Here is a 27,374-nt window from a genome sequence, read left to right on the forward strand (position 1 = left end):
GTAACTTAGATCCACAGGCGGGTAACTTAGTTCCGCAGACAGCTGCAGCTGTCATGAACACTGAGAACAGCGTGTTCAGAGTGGGTAACAGAGTTCCACTCACGGTCGCCCAGACCTTAACTGAAGAAAAAGACGTCGGATACGCTTCCTGTGTGGGTAACACAGTGCCACACGCGGTCGCCCAGACCTTAACTGAAGAGGAAGGCGTTGAACACGCTTCTTGTGTGGGTAACACAGTGCCACACGCGGTCGCCCAGACCCTAACTGAAGAGGAAGGCGTTGAACACGCTTCCTGTGTGGGTACAACAGTATCACACGAGGCCACGAGTGCCTCGGATGTCGTAGCGACGACATCCCTAGACGTGGGCAGCAAAGCTCCCCGTCACAGACGCCGTCGGCAAAGACACCGCCGCCGCCTCAAGTCGGATCCGAACTTCGTTCCGATCGACGTCGCTTCAAGCGACTCGGAGTCCAGGGCCCGGGCTCCTCCGACAAGGCCGGTGGAAGAGTGTTATCCCACCTTCGATGGCGAGACAGGTTTACCCGTCAAGGCATCTGGTGTCCACTTGGAACCGTTGCCAGAGGTTGCGGAGATACTGAACCTCGAGGAAATGACGGCTGAGTCTTTCCTGGCCAACCTCAAGGCTGGAGAGATTGCTGAGATGGTACTCATGAGGAGCTGAACTCCTCCTCTGTCTTGGACGAGAACGTCCTGGAAGACATGAACAAGCAGCGTCAGGCGCGCTTGGGTTCTGAGATCCTCAAGAACTCCAAGGATCCGGTGTATCCTTTGGTGACGGAGTATGCGGACGTGGTGAACAAACACCCACCGACCCAGCTCCCACCGGATCGAGGCGTACGGCACGAGATTGATCTCGTGCCCGGCACAAAGTATTGTGTCACGAGGCAATGTCCTCTCCCGCGCGAACAGTGCGAGGTCATTGATGCCTTCTTCGCCGCGAAAGCGAAGGCAGGCATGGTGCGGGAATCGAAATCCCCGCACTCGACGCCGACTTTTTGCGTTCGGAAGCCGAACGGAAAGTGGCGTCTGGTTCACGCTTATAACAAGCTGAACAACGCAACGGTGCCGGCCCAAACACCGATCCCACGAAAGGATGTGTTGTTGAACAACATGGCCGGGAGCGTACTGTACAGTGCGCTGGATTTGGTAGACGGATACTACCAAATCCTGATGCGAGAGAGTGACATCCCGCTCACCGCGGTAAGCACTCCAAGCGGCATGCTTTGGGAGTGGCTCGTCATGCCGCAGGGCTTGTCTAACGCCCCGGCGACGTTCAATCGCCTGGTGACGCAATTGTTCCGCCCTTTACGTACCTTCGTACAGACGTACTTCGACGACATATTCGTCCATAGCCGTGCTGAGGGAGGCAAGACGGCCATGGAGGTGCATCTAGGACACCTCCGTCGAGTGTTGGACGTGATGCGAGCGAACAAGCTCTACGCCAACATCGACAAGTGCGTTTTCGCGTCACCAGAGATTAAAGTTCTCGGTTGCTTCGTCAGCAACGTGGGCGTTCGGGCTGACCCAGACAAGGTCAAGGCCATAGCAGCATGGCCGACGCTTCGATCCCAGAAGGATCTTCGAAAGTGGTTGGGCTTGGCCAACTACCTTCACAAGTACAGCGCTGGGTACGCGGGCTTCGCTAAGCCCTTGTCGAGCCTCCTTCAGAAGGACGTCGACTGGCGCTGGGAACAAGAGCACCAGAATGCGTTTGACAGCATCAAGGCCAGTCTCCAAGAGGCCCCTGTCCTGGCTCTGCCGGACGAGACGAAGCCGTTTAGCGTCGTCTGCGATGCCTCCGATTACGCCATCGGGTGTGCATTGCTGCAGGACGACACGGCTGGACAGGAACGAGTCATCTCGTTCCAGTCCCGGCAGCTCAAAGCCGCCGAACGTAACTACCCTGTCCATGACAAGGAGCTCCTGGCAATGAAATATGCCCTTGTGAAGTTCCGTGTTCACCTTCTGGGCTCTAGGCCCTTTGTGATCTACACAGACCACGCGTCCTTGAGGACGGCGACTAACTCGCCTCACCTCTCCCAAAGGATGGCGAGGTGGCTGTCCTTCTTCGCGTAATACAACTTCCGCGTCGAATACAAGCCGGGCAAGCTCAACGTGCTTGCGGACGCCCTCTCTCGGAGTCCCGACTATGAGTTGGCCCACATCACGCGGGTGACAACGGATCTATATGATCGGATACGCATGGCGTATCGGGACGATGAGGCTGTCGCGCCTATCGTCAAGTTCCTTAAGGCCGGAACGAGCGCGAAGTCCGACTGGCTCTCGTCGCGACAGCGCTCACGGCTCCACCGATATGAGTTGAAGGAGGGCCTCCTCTATTATCGGGTGGAGCCCACTGATCCTCCACGGGTGGTCGTACCCAACGACGAGGATCTGAAGTTCGACCTCCTCGCGGAGGCGCATGACGCGCCCTCCAGCGGCCACTTGGGCCGCGAGAAGACCTTTCTGTCGGTCTCTCAGTCCTTCTGGTGGACCCACATGTACAAGTGGGTCGCCCGATACGTCAAGACATGCGAAACATGTCAGCGGGTCAAACCCGCAGGGCACTCTTCGGCTCCACTACAGAGCCTGCCCGTACCGGCTGATTGTTGGAAGTCGATGAGTCTTGACTTCATCTTTGGGATTCCCGCCGACGGACACGGCAACACCGGAATTTTGGTGTTCGTGTGTTGGCTGAGCAAGATGGTACATCTTGCTCCAGTTCCCGTCACTGTTACGGGCGAACAAACCGCAAGGTTGTTCGTCGATGGCGAGTTCCGCTTTCACGGTCTCCCGGAGACGATTGTCTCGGACCGAGACCCGCGGTTCACGGCTGCGTTTTGGAAAACGCTGTTTCCTTTAATGGGAACTCGTCTGCAGATGTCCACTGCGGACCATCCACAGACAGACGGCCAGACAGAGCGCGTCAATCGAGTGCTCGAGGACGCTCTGCGCAGTGTGTGCGCGGCAGCACCACGTACGTGGTCGACGCAGCTTCCGGTTGTTATTTTTGCGCTCAACAACGCGGTGCACGCGTCCACGGGGTTCACGCCGTTCTACTTGAACGGCTTCCGCCACCCCAGAGTGCCTCTCACTCTTCGAGGAGACACTGACTCCTCTATTCTAAGTAGGGGAGAGGCTCGGAAAGCCCTTTCCTCCCAGGCTCGGATGTGAGGTCAGTCTCGCTGCGGAAACAGGTGGAATCCTTTATGGATACCAAGCTGAACATTGTCAGCGGGTCCGCGATGCCATGGCAGCGGCCCAAGATAAACAAAAGGAGTACTCAGACAAACAAGGAAGAGGAAACTTAAGTATATTTGAGGTTGGTGACTTAGTGTTGCTAGACACGAGGAACCTACCTCTAGACACTGTTAGCTCTGTCGGCAGCAACAAACTGAAGCACCGCTTCATCGGACCTTTTGCAGTCCTGGCCAGACATGGTGCGTCGTACACCATCGACCTTTTCCAAAGTCAATGACGACGCACCCGACGTTCTATGTCGGACGTCTTAAAGCGGTACTTTGACCCGCAGGGGGTTGCTGACTCGCAGATCCCCCTTGACCCAGCTCCTCGAAGCGAGGGCCGGTCACAGTCGTCGACGAGGGCGTCGGAGCAGGCACCCAAGTCTCGGTCGGGACGGCAAGGCTGCGGTCAAGACCGTACGCCGGAGGGGCTCCATACGAACGGACCCCGGCGCCATACGCTGAGTACGCTGAGTACGCCGGGTGGCACCACACGCGTACGTCTGGGAGTGTGCCGCAGGCGGCTCCGGATGTGGCAACAAAGCCTCGATCCGTCGGATCATGCGAAAGGCCTCGTCCAGATCGGACAAAGAGGCCCGGCGATCCACCCGCAGGTGCAGGCTCGCGACCTATCGCTCCACCAGGTCCAGGCGGCCCGCAAGACGAGCGAGCTCGCCCTGATTCCCGGCCTAGGCGGCAGCATTACCGCCAGTCCCAAGGCCAAGTGCAATCTCAAGCACGAGGACACGTTGACGGAGGCGGTCAACCTCAGGGTCCTGTGTCGGACCCGCAGTCGGAGCACTCGGACGAGAGTGGCTCTCGGGAGGCGCTGAGTACTCGTACTCGTACGAGAGCACCTCCGCCCCTGCTTGACCGGAATGGAGAGGTCCACTTCCACGTGGAGCGGTTCCTCCAGGAGCAACGGCGTCGCGGTAAGCGACAGCTCCTCGTGAGGTGGAGGGGTTATGCCCACTCCGAGAACTCGTGAGAGCCGATTGAACGGCTCATGATTGACTGCCCGAAGGCTGTCGCAATCTGGGAACAGAAGCGGCGGCAGCTTCATAAGTAGTCCGGGGCTTCTTGCCAGAACGGGGTACGGACGATGAATACATTCCGTACCCGCGCGCATCGTGAGCGCTAGAAGCCGCGCGCTTCAGGATGTCCCTTGGCAGCATGCGCTTGCTGATCAAGTGGGCAAACCTCACACAAGGATCACGCTGGTCCAGGATGCGGGACAGCAGCTGATCGTCATGGAGTTCCCGTAACTCCGAGGGAGCACTTAAGAAACTCCACCCAAGCCCAGAACATGTCCTCACAAGAACGCCAGGTGGGACAGCTCTCGGGCAGAGCCCAGGGGTAATCCCAAAGAGGATAGAGACCACCCCGGTTCTCGGGCTTCTTGCGACAAGTCGTAAAGTCCTTGAGAGGGATGCGGTTTGGCGCGAGAAGTACACACCGAGCCGCCTCCAAATTGTCAACAAACAACTTTTCTTTCTGAACAAGAGTACGCTCGTAAACATCCCTAGAGGTGTGGCCGCCAACTAGGCCACGAGGAGCAACGAGAAGCTCCGGGAAGAGGTCAGCCCCAGAGCTCTCCTCGGGAGGCCAATACCCTCTTGAGCTGATGGCAGCTTTCTGGCTGACGGGTGCCACCACCGAGCCCCCACGCGCACGCTGGACAGCTTGGAATTCCTCTTGCTGCTGGTCGAGGTCATTCGTGATCTCCCGGGGCTCAGGAATAGCACCCTTTTCCTTTTCCTCCCCCTTCACGTCCTCTTCATCCGAGAAATCGATGAGGCCCCGATGGAAGTACCGAGTCTCCTTCTCCTCCCGGAGTGAAGACTTAGAATCCGTCGCTTCTTAGAGGGCTTGGCGCCTTCGGCTTTAGTGGCCTTAGCACGCGCAAGACCCTCGACAAGCGAGAGATGTTTGTGAGGTTTCTCTTCCTCATAGCCACCAGCTTTGGGAGTGCCCTTAGCCTTGACGGCCGGGCTCTCAGAGCGCACAGGCGTCCTGGGTCTGTGATCACCTTGGTCACTCGCGAGCGACTGCACGCTGTCATCCTTGTGCTCGCTGGGCACTGGGCTGTGCCCTCCCGCAGAGCTCACAGGAGCATCGTGCGTGCTCTCGGACTCGGTTTCGTCCTCACTGCCAGAGTCGACCTCACGTTCAGCGAACCGAGGGTTCGAACGATTGTCTGGAGAGACCGAGGGCGACAGGCTGCGGCGCTTGCTTGTTCGCTTGCCCACAGATGCGTCACCCGATGAGCCGATCGCCTCAGAGGCCACCTGAGTAGCCTCTTGAAGTGCGTGAGGCTTAGTGCTCTTGGCTTGCGCCTTTCCGGCAGCAGCCTTGGAGCGTGTCTTTGCACCGCTCTTCGCAGTGCCACGAGGCATGACAAACGGTCGAAGTGCAGACCAAGAAGAGGAGCGCACAAACTGCTGCTCGAGGCTCTAACTGTGAAGTGAGCCTCCGCCGCGCTCGCGCGGCCAAGTCGATGTTTTTCGACTTTGAGAATGAAAGTTTGTGACGAACACTTCTTCATTCTGATTGGTCGGTAAACTGAACCTAAGTGGGGGAATTAACGGGGTACGTAGCCCTAAGTGTACCCCTAGTTACATGAAGTATGACACGTCATACTTCGGGATATTTGGTACGAGGTAAAGGTCGTCCAAAGCCAACCATTGGCTGATGACATTGCTTTTCTATAGGTGACTTCTAGTTTGTATCTATCCCAAGCTTTATCTACCTATAAATATACTCAGTTTACATTCTAACCTAAATTGGTCATTACGCTTCCTTTCGGTAAAAGGGGACCTGTGAACTGCCGTTCACTGAGAGTTTGTATGCTCTCGGAAGCCAACTTCCTCTACCGCAAGATTCTGACACCCTTCGGGTTACTTCGATGCAATATTGCATTTCTGTGTCAAACATTATATTGCAAAGCGTAAAATATTGCAATACTTAACAGCAGCTTTGATCACTATTTCGACAAACTATTGTATGAGAATGAACTACTGCACTGCAGTGGTATTTTCCAGTAAAAACGCCTGCCACTGCATGTTTTCCTATCACAAGTCAGTCTTTACTCGCTAAACGTTTTTGCCGCGACCGTTACCGTCGCCACCAACATGCTCATACCGCCTTTGATTGAACAAAAGCGCAAATCTGCTATAGACTTGGCTTGAGTTTAGCCCCAATAAAATGTGTCCTTAAAATGATAACCAATTCAAATTTTCGTTGTCTCCGTTAGAGCAATAATTGCAGTAATTATTATTTTCCTTAATTAACCCAAAAAAGGACAAAAAAACGAAGGTCAGTTGAAGAAACGCGAAGTCCGCGCCTGCGCTCGTTGGCACCGCGTGGTGCCATTCTTATGGGGCCTGCTTGTCGTTTTGTTCTTGTGTGTTTATTTGTGAGCGTCTTTGGGCCAATCACCTCGCTTACAGCTAATCTTCTACTGTATTTGCGTCCTTAAAGTGGAGGTCCGATCCTAGAATTGTGAAAAATGCTATCCCTCTTAATTTGTTGCTGTGATGTGTGTCAAGATGATTTTGTCCATTTGATTGGCCATTCCGATGATATTTTGTCTGATTCGATAGCACTTTGTGCGCGGCTCGTCATTTTTTGTTCATGTCAATGCTGCTCTCTTGAACACAGTTGCCGTTTTAAACGTCTCCCTGACAATTCTCTACGACTGAAAGGGTCGAGCTCTGATTCGCTAATTTTCTTTTTCATATTCAATTCGGATTGGTCAATAAAAATGTTGTTTTGGTGTTGTTTCGGGGAAATTTTAAGAATTAAACCAGCACCTACTTTAGCAGTTTCACTAAAGGGTCCGTGTAAGGTGTACCCGCATCATACATACATTCTTCAAGAATCGCTGAGTAATTTACTGCAAAAAAAATATTTGATACTTCATTCAAGAATCAACCAAAAAAGTGGCAAATGCTGGGCATCGGCTTCAAGCTGAGTGACACGTCCGCGGCCTCGATACGCAGCTCTCTGGGCGAGTTCCTACGCCGCGAGTATGCGTCCGATGGAGACGCGCAGCAGACAGAGACGCACCAGGCGGCACTGGACCAATTTGGACAGCTTAAGAAGGATGTAGATCTAGTGCGCACGCCGTCGGCCATCTCGCGTCACGTATTGCTGCGCTATTACGCGCAGCTGGAGAAAATGGCACAGCGTTTCCCATGTGACGGCGAATCCGCTGGACGCACCGCACTACAGTTGCAGTTCACATGGAACGACTCGTTCTGTCCGCGCAAGAAGAGTACGCAGACGGGCGTGTCTTTCGAGAAGGCGGCCGTCATGTTTAACGTGGGCGCGCTGGAGAGCCAACTGGGCGTCCAAACGGACCGTAATACGGCCGAGGGGCTTAAGACAGCCTGTCGTCACTTCATGAGGGCCGCGGGGGCCTTCCAAGAGGTCAAAGATAAGCTTGTGGAGCGAACACTAGGTGCCAGGACGCCCGACATGAGCGCCGAAGGGCTGGGACTGCTGACATACTTAATGCTGGCTCAAGCTCAAGCTTGTTTCTACGAGAAAGCTATCAAGGACCAAATGAAGGACGCAATTAAGGCCAAATTGGTCCATCAAGCGCTGGACTATTATGTCTCCGCTTTAGAATTCTGTCGCTCTTCAGCTCTAGCTGGAGCTATTGATAGATCGTGGAGTGTACATCTACAGTTCCAGGTCCACTGTATGCGTGCAGCTACGCAGTATTGGCAGGGAACAGCGTCCAAAGCTGCTGCACTGGACCGAGGAGAAGGATACGGAGAAGAGATCACGCGGCTGGCTGCAGCAGACGCAGAGTGCACGGAAGCGTGCAAGGTAGCGACGCAGAACAAGCTGCCAACGTCACTCCTACAGTCTGCTCAAGCCTTGCAGCGTGTGGTGCGTGAACATCTCGACGCAGCGAGGAAAGACAATGCCAGTGTGTATCTGGAGAATGTACCCAAGTTTTCCGAGTTGCCAGCAGTGGGGAAGGCTGCGATGGTCAAGCCATTGGCCTTTACAAGCGATGAGCTGCAGCAAGAGCTGGGAGGTGTGGATTTATTCGAGCAATTCGTACCTAAGGATTTGTTACTACGTGCTGATGGTGTTAAACAAGAAATCAAGACTATTCTGGAGACAGCAATGAAAAGAGTATCCCAGACGAACGACGCAGCGAAGGAGAAGCTCTACGCTTTGGGTCTTCCTGCGTCCATTGAAGCTTTTGAAAAGACTAGTGATAACGGTATCCCACGTACTATCTGGCAACGTATTCAGTACGTGAAGGTGACGACTGCATCGGCTGCTATGGGAGCTGGAGGTTCGAAGGAAAACCCAGTGGCGGCGTTTCTTCAGCTGCAGCTACAGGAGAACCAAAGGATGTCGGACGATGCCGAGAAGAACCTTCATGCCATCGAGTCTCGCTTAAGTCAAGAGGAAGTTGAAGACAATGTGTGCAGACAGAATTACGGGGAGAACCGATGGACACGACCGGTGTCTTCTACTTTGAACCAGAACTTTCGCGCGGATATTGATCGCTACTATCGTCTAGTGAAAGAGGCGAAGACGTCTGATGGCATTGTTCGAGAGAAGATGAGTGCGAACCACGAGAGTTTGGAGGCTCTATCGCGGTCCAAGTTAAGTTTGGATAAAGAGCTGCCAGAATTGCTACAGGATAACTCCAGCTGCAAGGAAGAGATCGCTCAAGTGTCATCTCTGTTGCTACGACTTGGTCAACTTGTGGAGGAGAAGGACCAAGTGCTGCGTGACTTCAGAGGCTCTTACGACAAGTTCAACGCGCTATCTGTGTTGCTAAGCGGGAATAAAACCAACGGGGTGTCCACAGACGCTGCACTCGAGACTGAGAAGCAGTTCTTCCGCGATCATTTCGAGGGAAAGATCGCTGCTATTTGTGAAGAAGAACAGACGCTGTTGGATGATTTGGTGCAGGCGAACTCCCGCTTTGAGGCCAAGAAGGAGACAGACCATGTGCTACGCGATCGTCAAGTATTCTTGCAACATCTAAGTGACGCAGTTGACGTCTTTGAACAACTGGAGTCGCATGTAAAAGAAGGTGCAAAGTTCTATGCTGAGCTGAGTGTTCGGATCGCCCAGCTTCATCAAACTGTGGCAGACCATTGCTCTGCGCGCGAGCTCGAAAAGCGCGAGTTGGAGATGAATCTGACTGCAGATGAGGAGATGAGACAACGTGAGGCGGAAGACGCTGCGTTGGCGCAGAAAATGATGAACGACATGCAGATTCGGAATGCTGCAACTGGTCCCAATGCGAGCGATGAAGCACTAGCTCGTCAGCTAGCTGGCAGTACCTCGCAGGTCTATCAATCGGCTAGTTCGCAACAGTCAGCGCCTCCTTCGTACGACTACGCTCGGCTACAGACTCAACAAGAACATCCGTATGCACAATACCAACACACCCAAGGACCTACACAACCCCCTTCGTATGGGAACGTCTCGACGTCGTCTGCGCCACCTGCGCCTTACGCAAGTAACCACAGTCAACAACAGCAAGCGTACAACTACTACCAATACCCTGGTCAACAGTATAATCCGCTCTTCCCTACTGGAGACTCGGTGTAGCTGAAGGAATAATGAATGGGGTGTTTGATGTCGTCTAACATCGATATGGATTGTATACGAAATTTAAGAAGACTTTAAAGGTATTTTATCGCCTACTACGCTGGGAAATCTTCGAGATTCTCCGACTCATGTTCCCAAATTACTACGACGTCTATTGCATCAGGGAACGAGAACTGCAGGTCTTGGAAATACCACGACACCGACGCCCAGGGTACAAGCTGCTTAGCACCTTGGAGTACTGCAGCGCTACAAGCGTCAGCTCCGGAAATATCATCACCATCGAGAAAGAAAACTTCGAACTTGGTCGTCGGACCTTGACGGTACGTGAGACGTTGATGCTGCACGCAGAAGAGTTTCATCACATTGTTCGGGGTCGCTTGGACATCCAGCTCCTCTTCAAGACGAGCTTGTAACTTGTCAATACGTTCTTGTAATGACACGTCGATAGAAACCACACGAACTTCTTCTTCCAAGCTCACTAAACACTGCAGACGTACCATCTTTGATTATGAAGACTATCCCTTCCCATGAAGAATGATTGAAAGGGACTGACATTGGATTTTGACAAATAAAAAGCAAACAACTAAAGGCGAGTACCTAGCAGTAGTCGTCCCGATACATCCACGAATTACGACGCCATGCATGTGGCATCGACCCAAGCAATGGCTTTCTTCAAGTAATCCGCTGAATCGTCCGCTTTGCCGTCCTTGTTGTATCCGTAGCGCTCGGCAGCCTCTTCGATGCAGTCCACCAGCTTCTTCTCCAGTGTTTCCGTCTCCTGGGCTCTCAGATTCGCCACTGCTGCTTGACCCATGAGCTCGGCGCTCTGCTGAGTGTAGTGATTCTTGATCTCATAGTAGAAGTCGAGCTTCGTCATGAATTGACGCTTCACGTCCGTGTCATCGACCAGAGGAGCCACGTCGTCAGACTTGAGGACGTCGTCGGTGAGTGGAGGTGACGGGTTCGCATCAGCGATCACGTCGGTCGCTCCCGCAGCGCAATGGTCGTACATCCACTGCACCAAGACATGATACTCGTCTTCCGTCACTGCGTCCTTCGCCAGGGTCTGCAGACCTGCACTCGCGCATTGGTATGTGCGTTTGTAGCGATACATCGTGACTTGGTGCTGCATGTCAGCACGGTCCTTTAGGGTCTGCAAGTACATGAAGATCTCCGACGCAGAGATGGCAGACGAGTTGTCCAAGTTGACAAGATCGATCGTGTTGTTAGACGGTGCTAGCAGGTTCCAGTCGCCGTCTCCGTACGTAGCAAGCGGCATGTCTGCCTTCGGAACCACGGGGACATCGGGAGGTGACACGTTGGCGTCCTCTTGATCCGGTAACAACTCGTTCTCGTTCGGATTGGTACCCGTATCAACACCATTAGCTGGACTAAAGTCTCCAGCAGGAGTCTGTTCCCAAGTATTCGAGCCTGTCATCTCTCCAGGAGTGACATGATCCGGGTTAAGTGATTCAGGCTGGTCGATTTGAATTGGTCCAGGTGGCAGAATGTATTCGTCGCCATCAAAGTTCCACGGCCCTTGCTCGATTTGAAACGGTGGAGGGTCCATAGGCCCAATACCTAGCATCGCTCCACGAGACACGATCTCAAATTGCTGGTTCGGATTGTCAATGTTGCAGTACCAGAGGAAGAAGTTCGCCTGACCGGCTCCGTCGTCGAAGCACAAGTCGGGCTTTGCTGGACGATGCAGCATCAGAGCATCAGGGTCGAACGTGAACCATTGGTTCTCGTTACCTGCGTCACACTTCCAGAGGTGAGCCGAAGTCTCGGCGGCAGACCAACCACCACCATCATCAAGACACATTCCGGGCTTACTGACGCTTCGGAACTCGCGAGTGTAGATGTCATAGGAGAAGAGTTGGTTCATGCTATGTGGATCGCACGGTCGGTAAACGAACTTGGTCTCGCCGCTTGACCAGCCTCCGCCATCGTCCAGACACAAGTTGTCCTTCCCGTGCGAACGAATCAACACTTGTTGACCAGATTTGAGTAGATCCAGATACTTGGTACCAATCCGGTCAGGGTTCGTAACGCCTGGAATTTGAATCGAGGCAGGAGAGATAACTTCAAAGTGTTGGTTCGGGTTGTTAACGTCGCACGTCCACAGCCAGAATTTGGTCTCCGCTGGCGTTCTACCGCCTCCGTCGTCAAAGCATAAGTTGTCCTTGACAGGGTTTCGGAGCATCATGTTGTCGTCATCCAGAATGAACCACTGGTTTTGGTTATTCCGGTCGCAATCCCACAGCTGAGCTGTGGTTTGAGCTGCCATCCAACCACCGCCGTCGTCCATACACAAACCGGGTTTGTTAACGCTCTTAAATTGGTGCGTTGAGGAATCGTACGTGAAGATCTGGTTCGGACTTCTCGGATCGCATGGTTGGTTGATAAACTTGGTCTCTCGACTGGAGTGGCCTCCACCATCGTCAACACAAAGATTGTCCTTGCCACGAATACGAAGCATAAGGTTCTTGCCAGAGTAGAGCAGATCGACGTCGTCATCAAGTCCGGCATCGATCAGCTTCTTCCTCTTCTCCGCGATCATTGCAGCACGAGGTATAACCTCAAAGTGTTGGTTCGGATTGTCATCACTACAGAACCACATGACGAATCGAGTCTGGCCCGGTGCCATACCACCGCCGTCGTCGAAGCACAAGTTCTCCTTCACCGGGTTGTGAAGCATCAGCGTGTCTTCATCCATGATAAACCATTGATTTTGGTTATTCGGATCACATTCCCAAAGCTGAGCTTGAGATCCGGCTGCATGCCAGGCACCGCCGTCATCCATACACATACCAGGCTTGTAGACGCTCTTAAACTGGTGCGTCATAGCGTTGTAGGTGAAGATCTGATTCGGACTATTCGGGTTGCAAGCCTGGTCAACGAATTTGGTCTCGCCGTTCGAGTGACCGCCACCGTCGTCCACACATAGATTGGCCTTCCCACGAACTCGCAGCATGATCTCCTGTCCCGTGGCGAGGATGTCGACTGCCGACGTTCCAGCAGCGATCTGCTCTTTCTTCCTCTCCGCCATCATTCGGTCAAGTGATACAACCTCCAAATGCTGGTTGGGACTGTTATTATCGCATGTCCACAAAATGTATCTCGATGCGCCAGCAGTCATACCGCCACCGTCATCGAAGCACAAGTTTCTCTTGGCAGGATTGCGCAGCGTCATGGAGTTATCATCCCACACAAACCACTGATTCTGGTTATTCGGATCACAATCCCACAAGTGCGCTTGGGTTTCCGCAGGGTTCCAACCGCCACCGTCGTCCATGCACAAACCCGGTTTGTTGGCACTGCGGAACTGACGAGTGAAGCTATCGTAGGTGAACACCTGGTTGGGACTCTTCGGATTGCATTTCTGGTTGACGAACTTCGTGGCGCCGTTCCATCGGCCACCTCCGTCGTCAACACACAGGTTGTTGTCCTTATCCCGAACACGCAGCATGATCGGCTGGGCAGACTCGAGAAGATCCATTTCGTCGTCGAGTCCAGCGGCGACCAACCTTTGCTTCCTCTGTTCGGCCATTTTGGCATGTGACAGGATCTCGAAGTGCTGATTAGGATTGTTATCATCACAGAAATACAGAATGTACTTGGTCTCCCCGGGTTTTGTGGCTCCTCCATCATCAAAGCACAGGTTGCCCTTTACCGGATTACGCAGCATCATAGTGTCTTCGTCGTATATGAACCATTGATTCTGGTTGTTTTGGTCACAATCCCATAGATGAGCTTCCGAGCCGGCAGCATTCCAAGCTCCACCGTCGTCAATACAGAAACCAGGTTTGCTCACACTTCTGAATTGGCGTGTCTTGGCGTCGTAAGTGAAGACCTGGTGTAGACTGCTGGGGTCACATGGTTGATCATTGAACTTTGTCGCGCCGTTCCAGCGACCGCCACCATCATCTACGCATAAGTTGTCCTTACCGCGGACACGGAGCATGACCTTCTGTCCCGAGTTAAGGAGGTCTAGCTCATCATCCATGCCAGCTGCAATCCTCTTCTTCCTGATCTCTTCAGCCATCGTAGCTCGAGGAACGACCTCAAAGTGCTGGTTCGGACTGTCGTTATTGCACCACGACATGATGAATCTGGTAGCTCCTGCCGTCGTACCGCCGCCATCGTCGAAGCACAAGTTGGACTTCATGGGGTTGTGTAGCATCAAAGTCTCATCATCCAGTATAAACCACTGGTTCTGGTTGTTTGGATCGCAGTACCATAAATGCGCCGTGCTTCCTGCGGCGTCCCATGAACCTCCGTCGTCAATACAAAAGCCTGGCTTGTTGACATTTTCGAATTCGCGGGTCTTCATGTCGTACCTGAACACTTGATTCGCACTATCAGGGTCACACGGCTGGTCAACGAACTTGGTGTGTGCAGCACCCCAGCCTCCACCGTCGTCAACACACAAGTTGTTCTTCCCACGGATTCGAAGCATCACGTCTTGTCCAGACGCAAGGATGTCGTATGCGGTCATCTCGACTTTCTTCCTCTTCTCCTCGATCATAACTGAACGGGGTAAGATTTCAAAATGCTGATTAGGACTGTTGACATCACAATGCCCCATGATGAATTTCGTGGCAGCAGGACCTCTGCCGCCCCCGTCGTCAAAGCAGAGATAATCTTTCATGGGGTTACGCAGCATAAGCGTAGACTCATCCAGTACGAGCCACTGGTTCTGGTTGTTCGCGTCGCAGTACCACAAATGCGCTGTCGTGCCACCAGCATCCCAGGAACCTCCGTCGTCGATACACAGACCTGGTTTGTTAACATTCTGGAACTCAAGAGTCCGGACGTCGTACTTGAACACTTGGTTCGGACTGTCCGGATTGCACGGCATGTCCACAAACTTGGTTACCGCAGCACCCCAGCCACCGCCATCATCAATACATAGATTCTTCTTGCCCTTGACTCGGAACATGAGCTCCTCTCCAGATAAGAGAACGTCGTATGGAGTAGGTCCAGTCTTCTTCTTCTCCTCGATTAAAGCTTCTCGTAACACGACCTCGAAGTGCTGGTTCGGATTGTTGTTATCGCAGTACCACATAACATACCTCGTAGCACCCGCCGTCTGGCCTCCTCCGTCGTCAAGACATAGATTGTCCTTAAGCGGGTTCTTAAGCATCAACGTGGATTCGTCCATGTCGAACCATTGGTTCTGGTTGTTGATATCGCAGTACCATAAATGAGCTTTAGTACCGGCAGCGTTCCACGATCCTCCATCGTCGATACACAATCCGGGCTTGGAGACACTTTCGAGCTCACCAGTCTTGATATTGTACCTGAACGCTTGGTTCGGACTGTTCGGATTGCACGGCATGTCGACAAACTTGGTCGTAGCGGCAAACCAAGCTCCTCCGTCGTCGACGCACATGTTCTTACCGCGAACACGGAGCATGATCTCCTTTCCAGAGACCATGAGGTCGTACATAGTGGTCCCAACCTTTTTCCTTTTCTCCTCGGCCATAGCAGCACGAGAAACCACTTCAAAGTGTTGGTTCGGATTGTTGTTGTCGCAGTGCCACATGACGTACTTGGTGGAATCGGCAGTGATGCCGCCTCCATCATCAAAGCACAAGTTGTTCTTCACCGGGTGCTTCAGCATCATAGTAAGCGGATCCATGACGAACCACTGGTTCTGGTTGTTCGGGTCGCAGTACCACAAATGAGCTTTGGGGCCTGCAGCGTTCCAGGAACCGCCATCGTCGATACACAATCCGGTCTTGTACACACTGGCGAACTCCTTGGTACCGGAGTTGTACCTGAAGATCTGGTTGGGACTGCTCGGGTTGCACGGTTTGTTGGTGAACTTGGACGTTGCAACTGTCCAGCCACCTCCGTCATCCAAACAGAGGTTGGCTTTGCCACGGACTCGAAGCATGATCTCTTCGCCAGCGTTCAGGAGGTTCACATTGTGTCTCACATCCGATGCGTATTGAGCCTCGAGAAACATTCCGTTCGGTCTGGAAGCTCGCTCTGCCGCAATCCGAGCGCTCTCCGCGTAGTTGCCATATCCTTGATACATGGCAAAGGCACTGCCGACACAAAGTGCCATCCCTGCCGTTGCTAGTATGAGTTTCCTCCATTTCTTGCTGGCTGGTCGAGAAGGTATCGGGATACCTGGACCCCCCTCCTCGACCTTGGGGCGCGAGAGCAACGACATGAATGATCACTACACACTGCAAACTTTATACACGAACACTTGACGGCGTGGCAGCTTGCAGGCAAATTCACAACTGATTGAACGGCTTCCAAGTGTTTAAGTAAGTAAGATCCAAACATCTTTTGGTCACTACTGCGATCTTGAAAGGCAAAAGACTCACACGAGACTCTTCCGGGCGCTTGAGAGCCGCACATAGCAATTGTACGGCGACGGCGGCCTCGACTCGACGGTCGCGATGTTAGACGAGAGAACGAGAGAATCCTAAGCTAACGAGATTCCAACAGGCGCATTGCAATCTTTGACTGGAGAATGAGCGGCCACGATGACCCCGCCGTTTGAACAGTCACTAGTGAAGATCTGAATGGCAATCCATGTAGCAATTCCACCAAAGTATACTTTCACAACATGGTTGCGAATCACAACCACCGAGTCATTTGCTGTCGCGACAGCATGCGGGTTCATCACAAACGTATGTATTGCTTGTCCGGGCTGCATTTTCACAGTACCGTATTCCTTATGTGATTGGCGACAGTCAAATTCTTGAGGTGGTCCAGCCTTTCTGCCAGCATAAAAGATACCTGCATAAAAAAAACTATATAACATGCTAAAATTATATTGGTCGCCAAGCACATAAAGCGCGACGACACGAAATTTAAATCAATTTGATTGGCTGCTGGATTTGTCGCTAATGACCGAGCGTCGCCAATCACATAAGGAATACGGTACTAGTACTTTAGTCCGAACCTACGTACGTAAAAAAGCGTCTACAGAGTCGAAAGTCAGAGTAAACAGGGGCGTCCTTGGGAAATGAAATCTAGTCCGTCTTACCTTGGCTTTGAGAAGTCGAGCTGTCAGGGCCGACGTAGGACCTCTAATTGGCAGCAGGCTATTGCTCCTTAGCATACGCCTTGCGTCGAAGTAGGGACTACCGTACCTCAATACTCGCACGTTGTACGGGGCCTCCTGCAATTTACACGTGCGTACGTACATGAATTTAATCTTGCCGACAGGTTACAATTGTGCGTGTCGACGTAATCCTCCCATCGAGAAGATGTAGGTAATCTTGCCTTCTGTATGTCGACCAGATGAAAACTCGGTAACGTAGCATCGTCCAGATGGCACGGGTGCAGCTATTAGGCAAGCATTCTTACCGGAGTTAAAGCGATAGGCGATGGCGCGGTGAGGCCGTCGTTGCTATCAGTAGAAGTACGGCGCACTTTGCTGGTTGAGGCTGCATTTCGTCATCTACATGTAGTCTGCATCGTTCCGAACCGAAGCGCAAGTATCCAACAGCACTTTAGCTTCTCGGCACGTTGCTTTTTCGGGGCGTATGCTTGCACTCAATAAAGGTCTCCACCGAAGGAAAGCTGCGGTGCGTTTTCTTGTGACGATCAGCGGAATGCCACATGAAGTTGATTCCGGGCACCAACTGCTAGTGCAGCAGCGTTTCTCTCCATACTGCGGCAGCACATGCTCGCTTGCGGTGACCACGACTAAAACTAGATCGTCATCACGCTTGTTCGCGTCGCAGTGGTACGCTGGCTGATACTCCCACGAGCAGACCAGAACTGATCGACTTAAAAGTTTGATCATCGACGGAGTGACGCCGAGCTGCAGCGCCAGTGGCGCAGCGACGTCGGCGATGAGGCTGTGATTGCATTCAGCCTCTGCAATCATTGAAGTGCAATCGACAGCGTTGATGAGCGGCAGTGCTTATTTGAGCATTGTTCGTCTGCTTGACAGTCCGGATGTCCGCTACGTGCGCGTGCATCAGCCGCGACGGACGCTGGACTCGTGGACAGAACATGCCAAACACATGTATTTACTGTTTCAGCACACAGCAAATCATTTGACTTGACTTATGTATACTTTTGACCTTCTGAGTGTCGCAATAAGACATAATCGACGATTAGAGGTCACAGCAGAAAAGGGACCAGCCGCGCTTCCTTGGCGGGCGCCCCTTCGGCGCCCCTGCGGTTCGCTGCGCTCGCAATATGGAGATAGAATGTTCTGGAAAGTGTAGTGCTCGGCTCGCTGGTGAGCTCAGCGCTGGGCCCGCCTCCGCAAATACCGCGCGGCCCTGCTTCGCGGGCTCTCCGCGCGGGTTTGCTGCGGCTACGCGCCTCGCACCGCTCACCTTAGTTGGCGCCGCGGCTATGGCACCCATGTCGCCCAGCCCCGTGTGTGTTATCCCACCGATGGACGTGTGTTTCTCCTATTTTCTCGGACTCGTGCCACCGGCTCTGGCAACGTTTTCTTTCTCGTGGCAGCGCGTGTGTCGACAATACTGTGCTCAGAGCACCGCCTCATTCGAGATGACGCTTCGTAAGTTACGCGTAGCATTGCCGCCATCTGCTAGCTCTATGAGTCAACATAGGATACCGGTACCATTTATTTTGCGAGCATGGCAGTATCACCAGAGGCGCAAGTCGCAAAAAAATTTTTTGCTGAAACCTCGATGACTAAGTAGGTTAGTACTGCATAAAGAGAGGTGGTGGTGGCGCTCCGAGCCTTGCGGCCTGCCATAGAGCGCAAGCCTCGAACTTCCAGCTGAAGTGCTTTCGGCTGGTACCGCATGATATGAACGCTGCAAATCCTGCGCAGCAAAGAAATCGGGAATGGAATCAAGAGATGTCAAGTTCAATTTCGAAGTGACTTGTCTTTCGCGAGAACTCTCGAAAATCGAAGCACCATGGCCTACAGTATCGCCAGCAGCGGACTGGAGTGCATGTATTAAGTGACAATGACGGGCACCATTTGCACCGATCAAGGGGCAGTTGTTGCACAGTACATGTACATGCACGATCGTGTCCACGACGCCGCCGCTCTTGTTCATCTACAGCTTGCATCCACCACATGCTGACGTTCAATATTACAGTCAGCTGGTGGCACAGCACTGCTCAGCTTTGCAATGGCGACAGGGGCTTGCCTTCGCCCAGACAGGACACTGAGGCCTTTCTAAAAGCATCAGGCATCAATACCGTGTGTGTGAATGAGTCAAGCGTGCTCCAGCCGGCTCGTTCGCTTCATGACCGTCAACGCAGATGGTGGCGCAACCTGCTGCTAAAGCTTTGAGATCTGAATAGGGGTCCTGTCCATCCTTTCACAACCACCTCTACTCAGAGTAGTACTCTGCTCTGATTTTCTCCGCGGTCACAATCGAACTCGCCAACGCTGCCACAGGCGCAACTCCGCTCTGTACTCTCTTCTACAATCTATCTTGCGGTAAACATCTCTATGCTTCGCGGTGTCATGCACCACCGCGCGCAGTTCCCTCTAGAGCTGTGCCACCCGCCAGTTTACGAGCCCACCAAGCTAATCCTGGGCTTCCCCATGACTGAATCGGACACCACCAGTGTGGCCTCCACAACGCCCAGCGAGGGCTCCACAGTCTCCACGCCCGTGTTGCACGAGCGCATGAGCCTGAGCTTCATCACGAATCCGGATCCGGTGGTCGACACGCAGCACACGCCCACCCACCCGCTGGCGGGCGCTACTATTTGCTCCAAGAAGAACTGCTACCGCACAGCCAACAGCCTCTTCGGTGCCTTCTGCGAGTTTCACAAGCCAAGTCGGCTCTGCAAGGTACCTGAGTGCCGGAAGTGCGCCAAAACCGGCGGCTTCTGCATCTCGCACGGTGGTGGCCGTCGATGCCGTAACGAAGGTTGCGTCAAGAGCGCGAAAGAGGGAGGGTACTGTATCGCCCACGGAGGCGGTAAGCGATGCCGTGAAGAGAATTGTTCCAAGTCGGCACTGGCCGGCGGTCTCTGCTCTGCGCACGGCGGAGGTAAACGCTGCAGCGCTGCCAACTGCTCCAAGACGGCGCTCAAGGGTGGTCTGTGCATCGCTCACGGCGGTGGCCGGCGATGCGAGATCTCCGGGTGCTCCAAAAGCGCCGTGGGTGGACATCTGTGCGTCTCGCACGGCGGCGGTCGCCGCTGCAGAGAAGTAGACTGCAATAGGGGAGCCGTACGCCGAGGTGTGTGCATCCGCCACGGAGCACGGCAAGACTAAACCGCATCCAAAGCTTTAGTTTAGTTAGTTATAAGGTGGTTGTTCCTCCATGTAAATACACCCTCCGACACACAGTAAAGTTGCCGCATTTTAATCCTCTTTCGTGCAGGTGTCGGGGGTATCGAGTTTCGTCACGCCTAAGTGACTCACCAAAGGTCAGATGCCTGGTGGCACATCTATGGAGGTGATACGGTGCGAGTATTCCAGCGACCGTCATTGAATCGCTGTCGGCAATGCTGTTGGCAACAGCCTGTTGCCCGTAAACGCCGCAGCCCAGCTGGCAGTTGAGCTGCTCGGTCATGAGCACTGCCTCTGCTAAGATTAATAGCGCCGCGTGCTATTCTTGCGGTGCCTATAACATGTAAAAGGCTCTGACTCACGCTGGATGAGCATAGGGGACCGCGCTCACAGCTCTTAATTAAAGTACTTCTCCCTTCTTATCGAGATCGCCAAGCGGGCTTTGCGATTGCAGGGAATGAGTCAAGGGTCTCTGCGGCATGCGGTGCCCGTAAACGGAAAAAAGGTGCACGCAAAAAAATCGCCCTGAAATTCTCTTTAGGCGCCGATGAATCCAGTGGCTCCAATATTTCCACGCGAAGAGAAAGCGGCGAAGAGGAAGCTGAAGGTGCTGCTGGCCCGGCATTCGATTTGGGAAGGTCAACGCAACCAGCCAGCACTTCGCATATTGGCGCAGGATAAGGGCTCCCTCTTCCTATCCTCGAGATGACGGTCATGCACGGCTGCCACCTTACGACCACAAAAAAGCCAGCTTGAAGTTTGTCACTAAAGTGGAATTATCAGATAAAGAAATAGTGACTCTTTCTCAAGATTCTTAGACTAGAGCGAGGATGGCGAGCGCCGCGATGGTCGTGTACTGCTTCGACACGCTACAGTCGCATTTCGATGGTGGCACCGAGCCCACGCCGCGCTTCGATGTGCACGAGGAATAGTAAGCTCTCAGACTGCCAAGGCATACCTAAGCTAAAGTATCAATTTGTATATTGTAAATGATCTTTTGTGCTTCTAGTCCACTGTTCGTGACGTGGGAGATCGACGAACACGGCGGGACTCGCCTGCGTGGCTGTATCGGGACGTTAGCACCCACGCGGCTTCGCAATCTTCGCGACTTCACCTTCAAAAGCGCGCTGCGTGATCACCGCTTCGACCCCATCGGACCGCAGGAGCTGCATCGCCTGCACTGCTCCGTGTCGCTGCTCATCGACTACGAGGACGCCGAAAGTTACGACGACTGGGAGGTCGACGCTTTTGCTTTATAACTACAAGTTTGTATTGGATCAGGGTCTAACGAGCTGCTGCGTATAGATCGGTACGCACGGGATCATTATCGACTTCAGTGACTCGAACGGCAACGAGTACAGCGCCACGTACTTGCCTCAAGTAGCCCGGGAACAGGGATGGACACACGTCGAGACAGTCACGTCGCTCATGCGAAAGGCGGGATACCGTCGCAGTGTCTCCGAAAGTATGCTGCAGACCGTCAAAGTCACGCGGTACCGCAGCTCCATCCACAAGCTCACGTACCAGGAATATCTCTCCGTCAGACAAGAGGTATCGGACAGTACGTGAGCCCTTCGCTGGCATTCACATTCTCTCTGTCAAGGCCTATACTTGCCGCGCATTTCAAGTTGAAGTTGGTAGTCTGGAGCATCATTAAAGCTTTATTTGGTTGCTCGACATCTCGATTTCTGTTCATCTAGACGTGCATCCCCACTTGGAATGGGAAAGCACGCTATAAGAGCGCCCCAACAGACAAATCTCACTGCACGTTGAAGGGTCTAGGTTTCAGTGTCAGCGTTTTGCTGAGCTAGACGGTCCCTAAAGTCCTCGTGAACCTGCTTGATAAAGAGGTTCTTCTCGCCCAGAAGTGGGTCGTAGCTGGAGTCGTCTTCGCTACCGACGTAGTTGTCCTCTTCACCCCCGTCATCTTCAAGCTTCATTCCAGTTTTCCCTAATCCTTCAGCATCTCCTTTCTCATGACGAGTTGAAGTCGTCGTATGGTGCCGCTTACTCTTTGCTGAAGCCGTGTATTGACCAGCAAGACGTGAGTAAACATCGCCAACTGGGGCTGGCGGGGGCATCGTAGTGAAGCCGTCGCTACCAGGACCCATCAGCTCATTGTCATCACTACTGTAGTCGCGCGGACGGTCTGTCGTGACGTACGACATTGGCTGCCGTAAGCCTGAAGAACTCACATACTGCTCCGACTCATTCTCTCGTCTCATGTTGGCAAGCACCTCCAAAACTGAGTTACTCTTGACGGAAGGAGGGTTCTTGAAGCCAGCGGGGGTGCCAACAAACTGCTCGGAAGGAGTACTGGCCAACCGCGACGGTTTGAGCTGTCCCTTGTCCTTTAATCGCCTCGAGCGGTTCCGCTCCGACCGGCTTTGCAGAATCTCACGCTTGGACACACTCTCTCGCACGCGATTCTTGTGAATTCCAGTGAAGTTCGTTGGGTTGGACAGTCGCGAGAAAATCGACTTTGAGGTCGAAGAAGAGTCATCGCTCCCCACATGTGGCGAGTCTTCTTTAGTGGCATCGTATGCTCCCTCGTCGTTGTCGTCCTTCCCACGTCGACCAGAGTTACGACCCTTTTGTGAGCCAAACTCCGAGTTGCCAACAATGTCCAGCTCCATCTTAAACCGACGACGATCTTGTCCTGAGCGAGAGGTTCGGTTGTCGTCGTCATCGCTACGCATAGGGACATCTTCGCAGCCATCGTGGTCATCCTCCTGTTCGTCTGTGCCCATATCTTCATCATCGTCCAGCTCGTTCGCCCAGGAAGCCGGCCCTGACTGCACTTGACTCGAAATGGCGGCGAACTTGCTTCTTGAAGATGATGCTACTGGGACCCGCGTGCGTCCTGGTGTCACGGTAGCACCTACAGCCACAGCACTGAGCTTCTTCAACTTCGTTTCCAGATATCGCACACGTTCTCTGCTTGCAACAAGATCCTGATGTTCCTGTTCCAGCCGGTCTCTAAATAATTGCTTCTCCTCGTCCGTCGCACGAGACATCATCTCCAGCTCCTCGCATCTCTTCCGTAACACGGAATTTCGCTCTTCAGACACAGACAACAAGATGCGGCTACGCTCATCCATCGTCTCGTCTGCAGGCTCCGGATCGTCGGGACTTGCGCCACCGTTCACCACCCGCTGTAACGATTCCTCGTAGCTCTGCTTGATCTGCATCGTTTTCTCTCGTTCTTGCTCCAGGTGACGAACCAGCTCCGTCATTTCCACTTGCTGCTTGGCAAGCTCCTGCTCCTTCCGTTGATCCTGCTTCTTCACATCCACTGCCATACCGAAGAGCATTTTCAGAAGCGTCCGAGCTTCCGGCAGCGACTGCGTCTTCTCGATTTTGGCGAGCGCATTGCCTTCATCCACCGCCTGTACATCGTCCGAGATCTCTGAGATCTTCTCTTCTTTGTACTCCAGTTGGGCTTGACAAGCCTCAATGCGCTCTTCCAAGTCATAAAGCAACTGCTCTTCAGCGGGATTAAGCGTTTGCTGTCGACCGCTATGACGTCGACTGGGTGGAGAACTCTCCATAGGCGACGTTAATACATCACGAATGTTCGTCTGAGACGAAATCGAGTTCTTCACCTCGTTCTCCAGCTTGTCTCGCTGAGCGTAGAGCGCTTCCATCTCCTTCGCCACAGCCTCCCGCTCCTTCTGCAATTGCTCCAGTTTCTGCTGCTCCTCTGCGCGTTTCTTCACTTCTTCCGACAGCCACTTGGCATCACGATCAGCACGAGTCGCAGTGTTCTTCTTACGACCGTGGGAAGCGTTCATTTTCCTCGCTTGAGCAGTCAATTGTTGCTGCTGTTTGAGTCGTTGCTTGGCTGCCGTGACCTCCTCCATCTTCCGTTTAAGTACTCGTTCCTGCGCAAGTTTCTGCGATCCCAATCGCAGAATTTGCTGCTTATCACGCTGCTGACTTCGCTTTAGACTCATAATCTCACGACGTCGTTGCTTGGCCTCCTCTTCGTAGCGCTTGCGCTCTTCTTGCATCTTCTTGACGAGATCCACCTTCTGTCGCTTCATGTTGCTGATCTCCGAGTTCAGAACACGCAGTTGCATCTCGTTCTTCTTCTTCTGCGCCATGAAGCGGTTCATGTCGTTTTGCTTCTTGCGCAAGGCGTCAAGCTCTCCTTCCTTGACCTTCAGGTCTCGCGATAACTTGGCCAGACGTCCGTTCCCACCCGACGTATCTCCTTCCGCAGCAGCCTTCTTCTCGATCTGCTGGATCTCATCAACGAGCTGATCACGCCCCACCTGCGCAGCGCGCACCTCTTCCACCATTTCCGCCATCTTCTGCTCGTAAAAGCTCTTCATCCGGTCGTAGTTTTCTTGAGCTTGACGAATATTCTGCACAAGCTGCTCCTTCAAAGAAATATCGTGAGCCAAGTCCTGTACTGACTCGCCAAGATGACGCTGGCGGCGCTGGAATACACGCATACGATCGGCCTCTTCTTGATTCTCCTCCTCCACCTCCATACCATCAGCAGAGCCTTCACCGTCACCTCCACTGCCTTCACTGTCGCCTCCAGCGTCATCGCCGCTCTCTCCTTCTTTCAACTTGTTCAACAGAGCCGTTTCCCTCTTGATTTCCTTCTCTGCTCGTTCAAGCAGCTCATTTCCAACCTTTGTATCAACCTCAGCCAAAGAAGGTAGCGCGAAAGGAACTGGAGTAGATGGTTGAGCGCCACTTGAGCCACTACTGGTACTAACAGACCCCGGGAAGTTCATCACAGCACTGTCACGGTCTCGTTCAGCTGCTCGAAGCTTTTCTTGCAAGTCACAAATGGTTCGCAGCTGATCTTTGAGCACATTGGACTTGGATTCTCGTTCCTCCGGCGACATCGAGCTCCCATCGCCATTTTCATCGACACATAGTCTCAGATAATCACGTTCTGCTTGTGCTGCGATCATTTCTTCCTTTAAATGGTCAAGTTGCGTCTTACCGCGCTTCAGTTCGGCAGTCAAGCGAGCCACTTCGTTCTCAGCATTCTCAGCACGAGTCCGGAGGTTCCCGAATGAGTCAAAGTCGCTCGACATGCCAATGAGATCCGTCCCCACTGTTGCCATCTTGAGTTCACCTTCTGATAATCCAGGATTGCGCAGACGATGCACTTCCATCTGCAACATTTGCACCTGACGACGCAGCTCCATCGTCAAGGCTGAGGCCTCGTCGCGGTTGACTACAGGCTTGTTCTGGATGTTCCTGGCTCGGTTCGCATACTTAAGAGCATTAAGTGTCTCTTCAAAGTTGACGTCCGCAGGACTCACACACGTAAGCATCAGCGTCCGACTGTTACCCCCCAGAGAGTCTTGTAACATTCGTGTCAGCTTGGAGTCACGGTACGGGACGTGCACTTTGCCGCGCTTCTTGTCGTCTCCTAATGCACTAATTACATTGCCAAGTGCAAGGAGGCCCTTGTTAATGTCGATGCCTTCTTTCAATCGCTTGCCTTCCGCTTGTGTCCGCTTTTGACGCTCGGAACCTGCAAGATCCACAAAGTTAAAGTACGAGCTTCTGGTTTCGTAGTCTCCTTCATCTAAAGGTTTGCCGTCAGCAGGAGGGTCGCCAATAGGGACGTGCTGTACCATGGAGACGGTGAAAATAGCATGGGAGCGACTGGAATGCGCGTTCATGAGCGTACTGCCTGTAGTTCGACAGAGTGTACCTCGCTCCAGTAGCCGCATGCACTCAACTGCGTCTACGACTTCGGCTTCTGAGGCTCCAGTTACCTGAACTTCACCATTCTCACCCTCACGAAGACTCACTTTGCTTTCTCCTGTCGAGTCTCCAAGAGTGACGAGCAGGTCGTGGATCTCCTCTCCATAGATTTCGAGGAAGCGGATACGTAGCTCTGCTTTATAGTTCGCGTTCTCCTGCATTTTGGTGTCGATCTTGTCAAACATGTAGCTGATGACACGCGGGATGATACCGTAATCCTCAGGCGGAATGTGCACTGAGCTGCCGCTTCCCATAGTGAAGGTCTTACCCGAACCTGTCTGGCCGTAGGCGAAGATAGTCGAGTTGTACCCGTCGAACGTGGCGCGGATGAGCGGATCCACGCAGCGCCAAATGTCGCTCTGCTGCGCGTACTTGCCGAACACGTAGTCGTACGTGAAGGCGCGGTTCTTGCCCATAACGATCTGGTTCTCGTCCTCCAGCACGGACACGCATTCATCGCAGCGCTCAACCTTCTCGCGTCCGATAAGCGGACGGATACGCACAGCCACACGCACGGACGCCGCGTCATCTTCAGCCATGGCTGCGGAGCAGGGGGAAGTCACGAAAAGGGCCAGCGCTTTCCTACCAGCAAGTAGAGATTGCAGACACTAAGTTGCACTTCTTATGTTGCACAAATGGTGTTGCTTAAAGGTTGCCCAAACGGCATCTGCAAGAAGATTGCTTCTGAATCAGTACCCGTAGGCCCACATTTAACCCCTCTACTACGACATAACGGATAATCCGGAATCTAATTTATAGAGGTGAAATGCTCCGAGATGCCCGCAACAACATTCAAGGGAAGACAATTCGGCATATTGACATTTGTATGCGATAAATTTAAACGGGTTAAGTGTAAGCTGCACACCCCATGCGACACGGGATTGACAGGAAGAGGTTAGGGTTACGGATTAGGAGTCAAGAAGCTCTCTCAGCCCTCTTTTTGGAAATCAGCGCCGAAGTAGAGACCATCACTCCTGAAGATGTTCATCTTCGAGAAATCGTTCAACCAGATGTGGCGCGAATTGAAGAAGAAATGCTGGCTGTATCGAAAATCCTCTGAGCTCAGCAACGCCCCCCGCTACCCCCCCCCCTCCCCCGGTGGCAACCTCGCGGGATCGGAAGGCGTGGATTACTTTGAAGGTAAGACTACCGATGCGAATGTGCTGTGACGGCAACTAACCGTGTACGCTTGTCAGGGGAGATGAGTCTGCTTCGCTACAGCCGCCGTAAAGGATGATTTGCCTTCGATCCAGCTCCACCAGGACCATCGCCGAGCCTGGGCAACCCGAAAATGCTCCTGGTCCGTCCGAGACCACGTCAGCACTGTCTGAAGAGAATCCTGCGTGGTCTGAAGCAGATTCCGAAGCGGTGCCTGTGCCGTCCGAGCCTGGGTTAGCTGCACCCGTTGCCGCACCGAAGGAAGCTGATGCGAAAAACACTGCGATTGCTTGGCCGAGGGCTGCTGCCAAAGCCACTGCCCCAGCGAGAGAGTCGACTATCTCAAGCGTACCACCTGCACCTGGCAAGGCCAGAGCTTCTAGCAGACCACGATCCG

General features: G+C 53.2%; 5 protein-coding genes across 5 annotated transcripts; 3 read left to right on the plus strand and 2 right to left on the minus strand.

The window, feature by feature from the left end:
- Window positions 1-7,198: 7,198 nt before the first annotated feature.
- Window positions 7,199-9,858, plus strand: PITG_00148 (programmed cell death 6-interacting protein, putative; the record flags this gene model as incomplete). Its single annotated transcript, XM_002908729.1, has 1 exon — window positions 7,199-9,858. One exon carries the CDS (start codon window positions 7,213-7,215, stop codon window positions 9,856-9,858), a length of 2,646 nt encoding a protein of 881 aa, XP_002908775.1.
- Window positions 9,859-10,486: 628 nt separating this feature from the next.
- PITG_00149 (uncharacterized protein) lies at window positions 10,487-15,835 on the minus strand (the record flags this gene model as incomplete). Its single annotated transcript, XM_002908730.1, has 2 exons — window positions 10,487-11,187; window positions 11,440-15,835. 2 exons carry the CDS (start codon window positions 15,833-15,835, stop codon window positions 10,487-10,489), a joined length of 5,097 nt encoding a protein of 1,698 aa, XP_002908776.1.
- Window positions 15,836-19,211: 3,376 nt separating this feature from the next.
- Window positions 19,212-20,606, plus strand: PITG_00150 (uncharacterized protein; the record flags this gene model as incomplete). The annotated part of the gene is made up of 2 exons (XM_002908731.1): window positions 19,212-20,014; window positions 20,484-20,606. The coding sequence occupies 2 exons, from the start codon at window positions 19,283-19,285 to the stop codon at window positions 20,604-20,606; spliced, it is 855 nt and encodes a 284-aa protein (XP_002908777.1).
- Window positions 20,607-20,907: 301 nt separating this feature from the next.
- On the plus strand, window positions 20,908-21,336 carry PITG_00151 (uncharacterized protein; the record flags this gene model as incomplete). The annotated part of the gene is made up of 2 exons (XM_002908732.1): window positions 20,908-21,008; window positions 21,087-21,336. The coding sequence occupies 2 exons, from the start codon at window positions 20,908-20,910 to the stop codon at window positions 21,334-21,336; spliced, it is 351 nt and encodes a 116-aa protein (XP_002908778.1).
- A 519-nt stretch (window positions 21,337-21,855) lies between these two features.
- On the minus strand, window positions 21,856-26,358 carry PITG_00152 (kinesin-like protein; the record flags this gene model as incomplete). Its single annotated transcript, XM_002908733.1, has 1 exon — window positions 21,856-26,358. One exon carries the CDS (start codon window positions 26,356-26,358, stop codon window positions 21,856-21,858), a length of 4,503 nt encoding a protein of 1,500 aa, XP_002908779.1.
- Between the last annotated feature and the right edge of the window lie 1,016 nt (window positions 26,359-27,374).

This window comes from Phytophthora infestans, genomic scaffold (assembly GCF_000142945.1).
Source record: "Phytophthora infestans T30-4 supercont1.1 genomic scaffold, whole genome shotgun sequence".
Taxonomy (NCBI): Eukaryota; Oomycota; class Peronosporomycetes; order Peronosporales; family Peronosporaceae; genus Phytophthora; species Phytophthora infestans.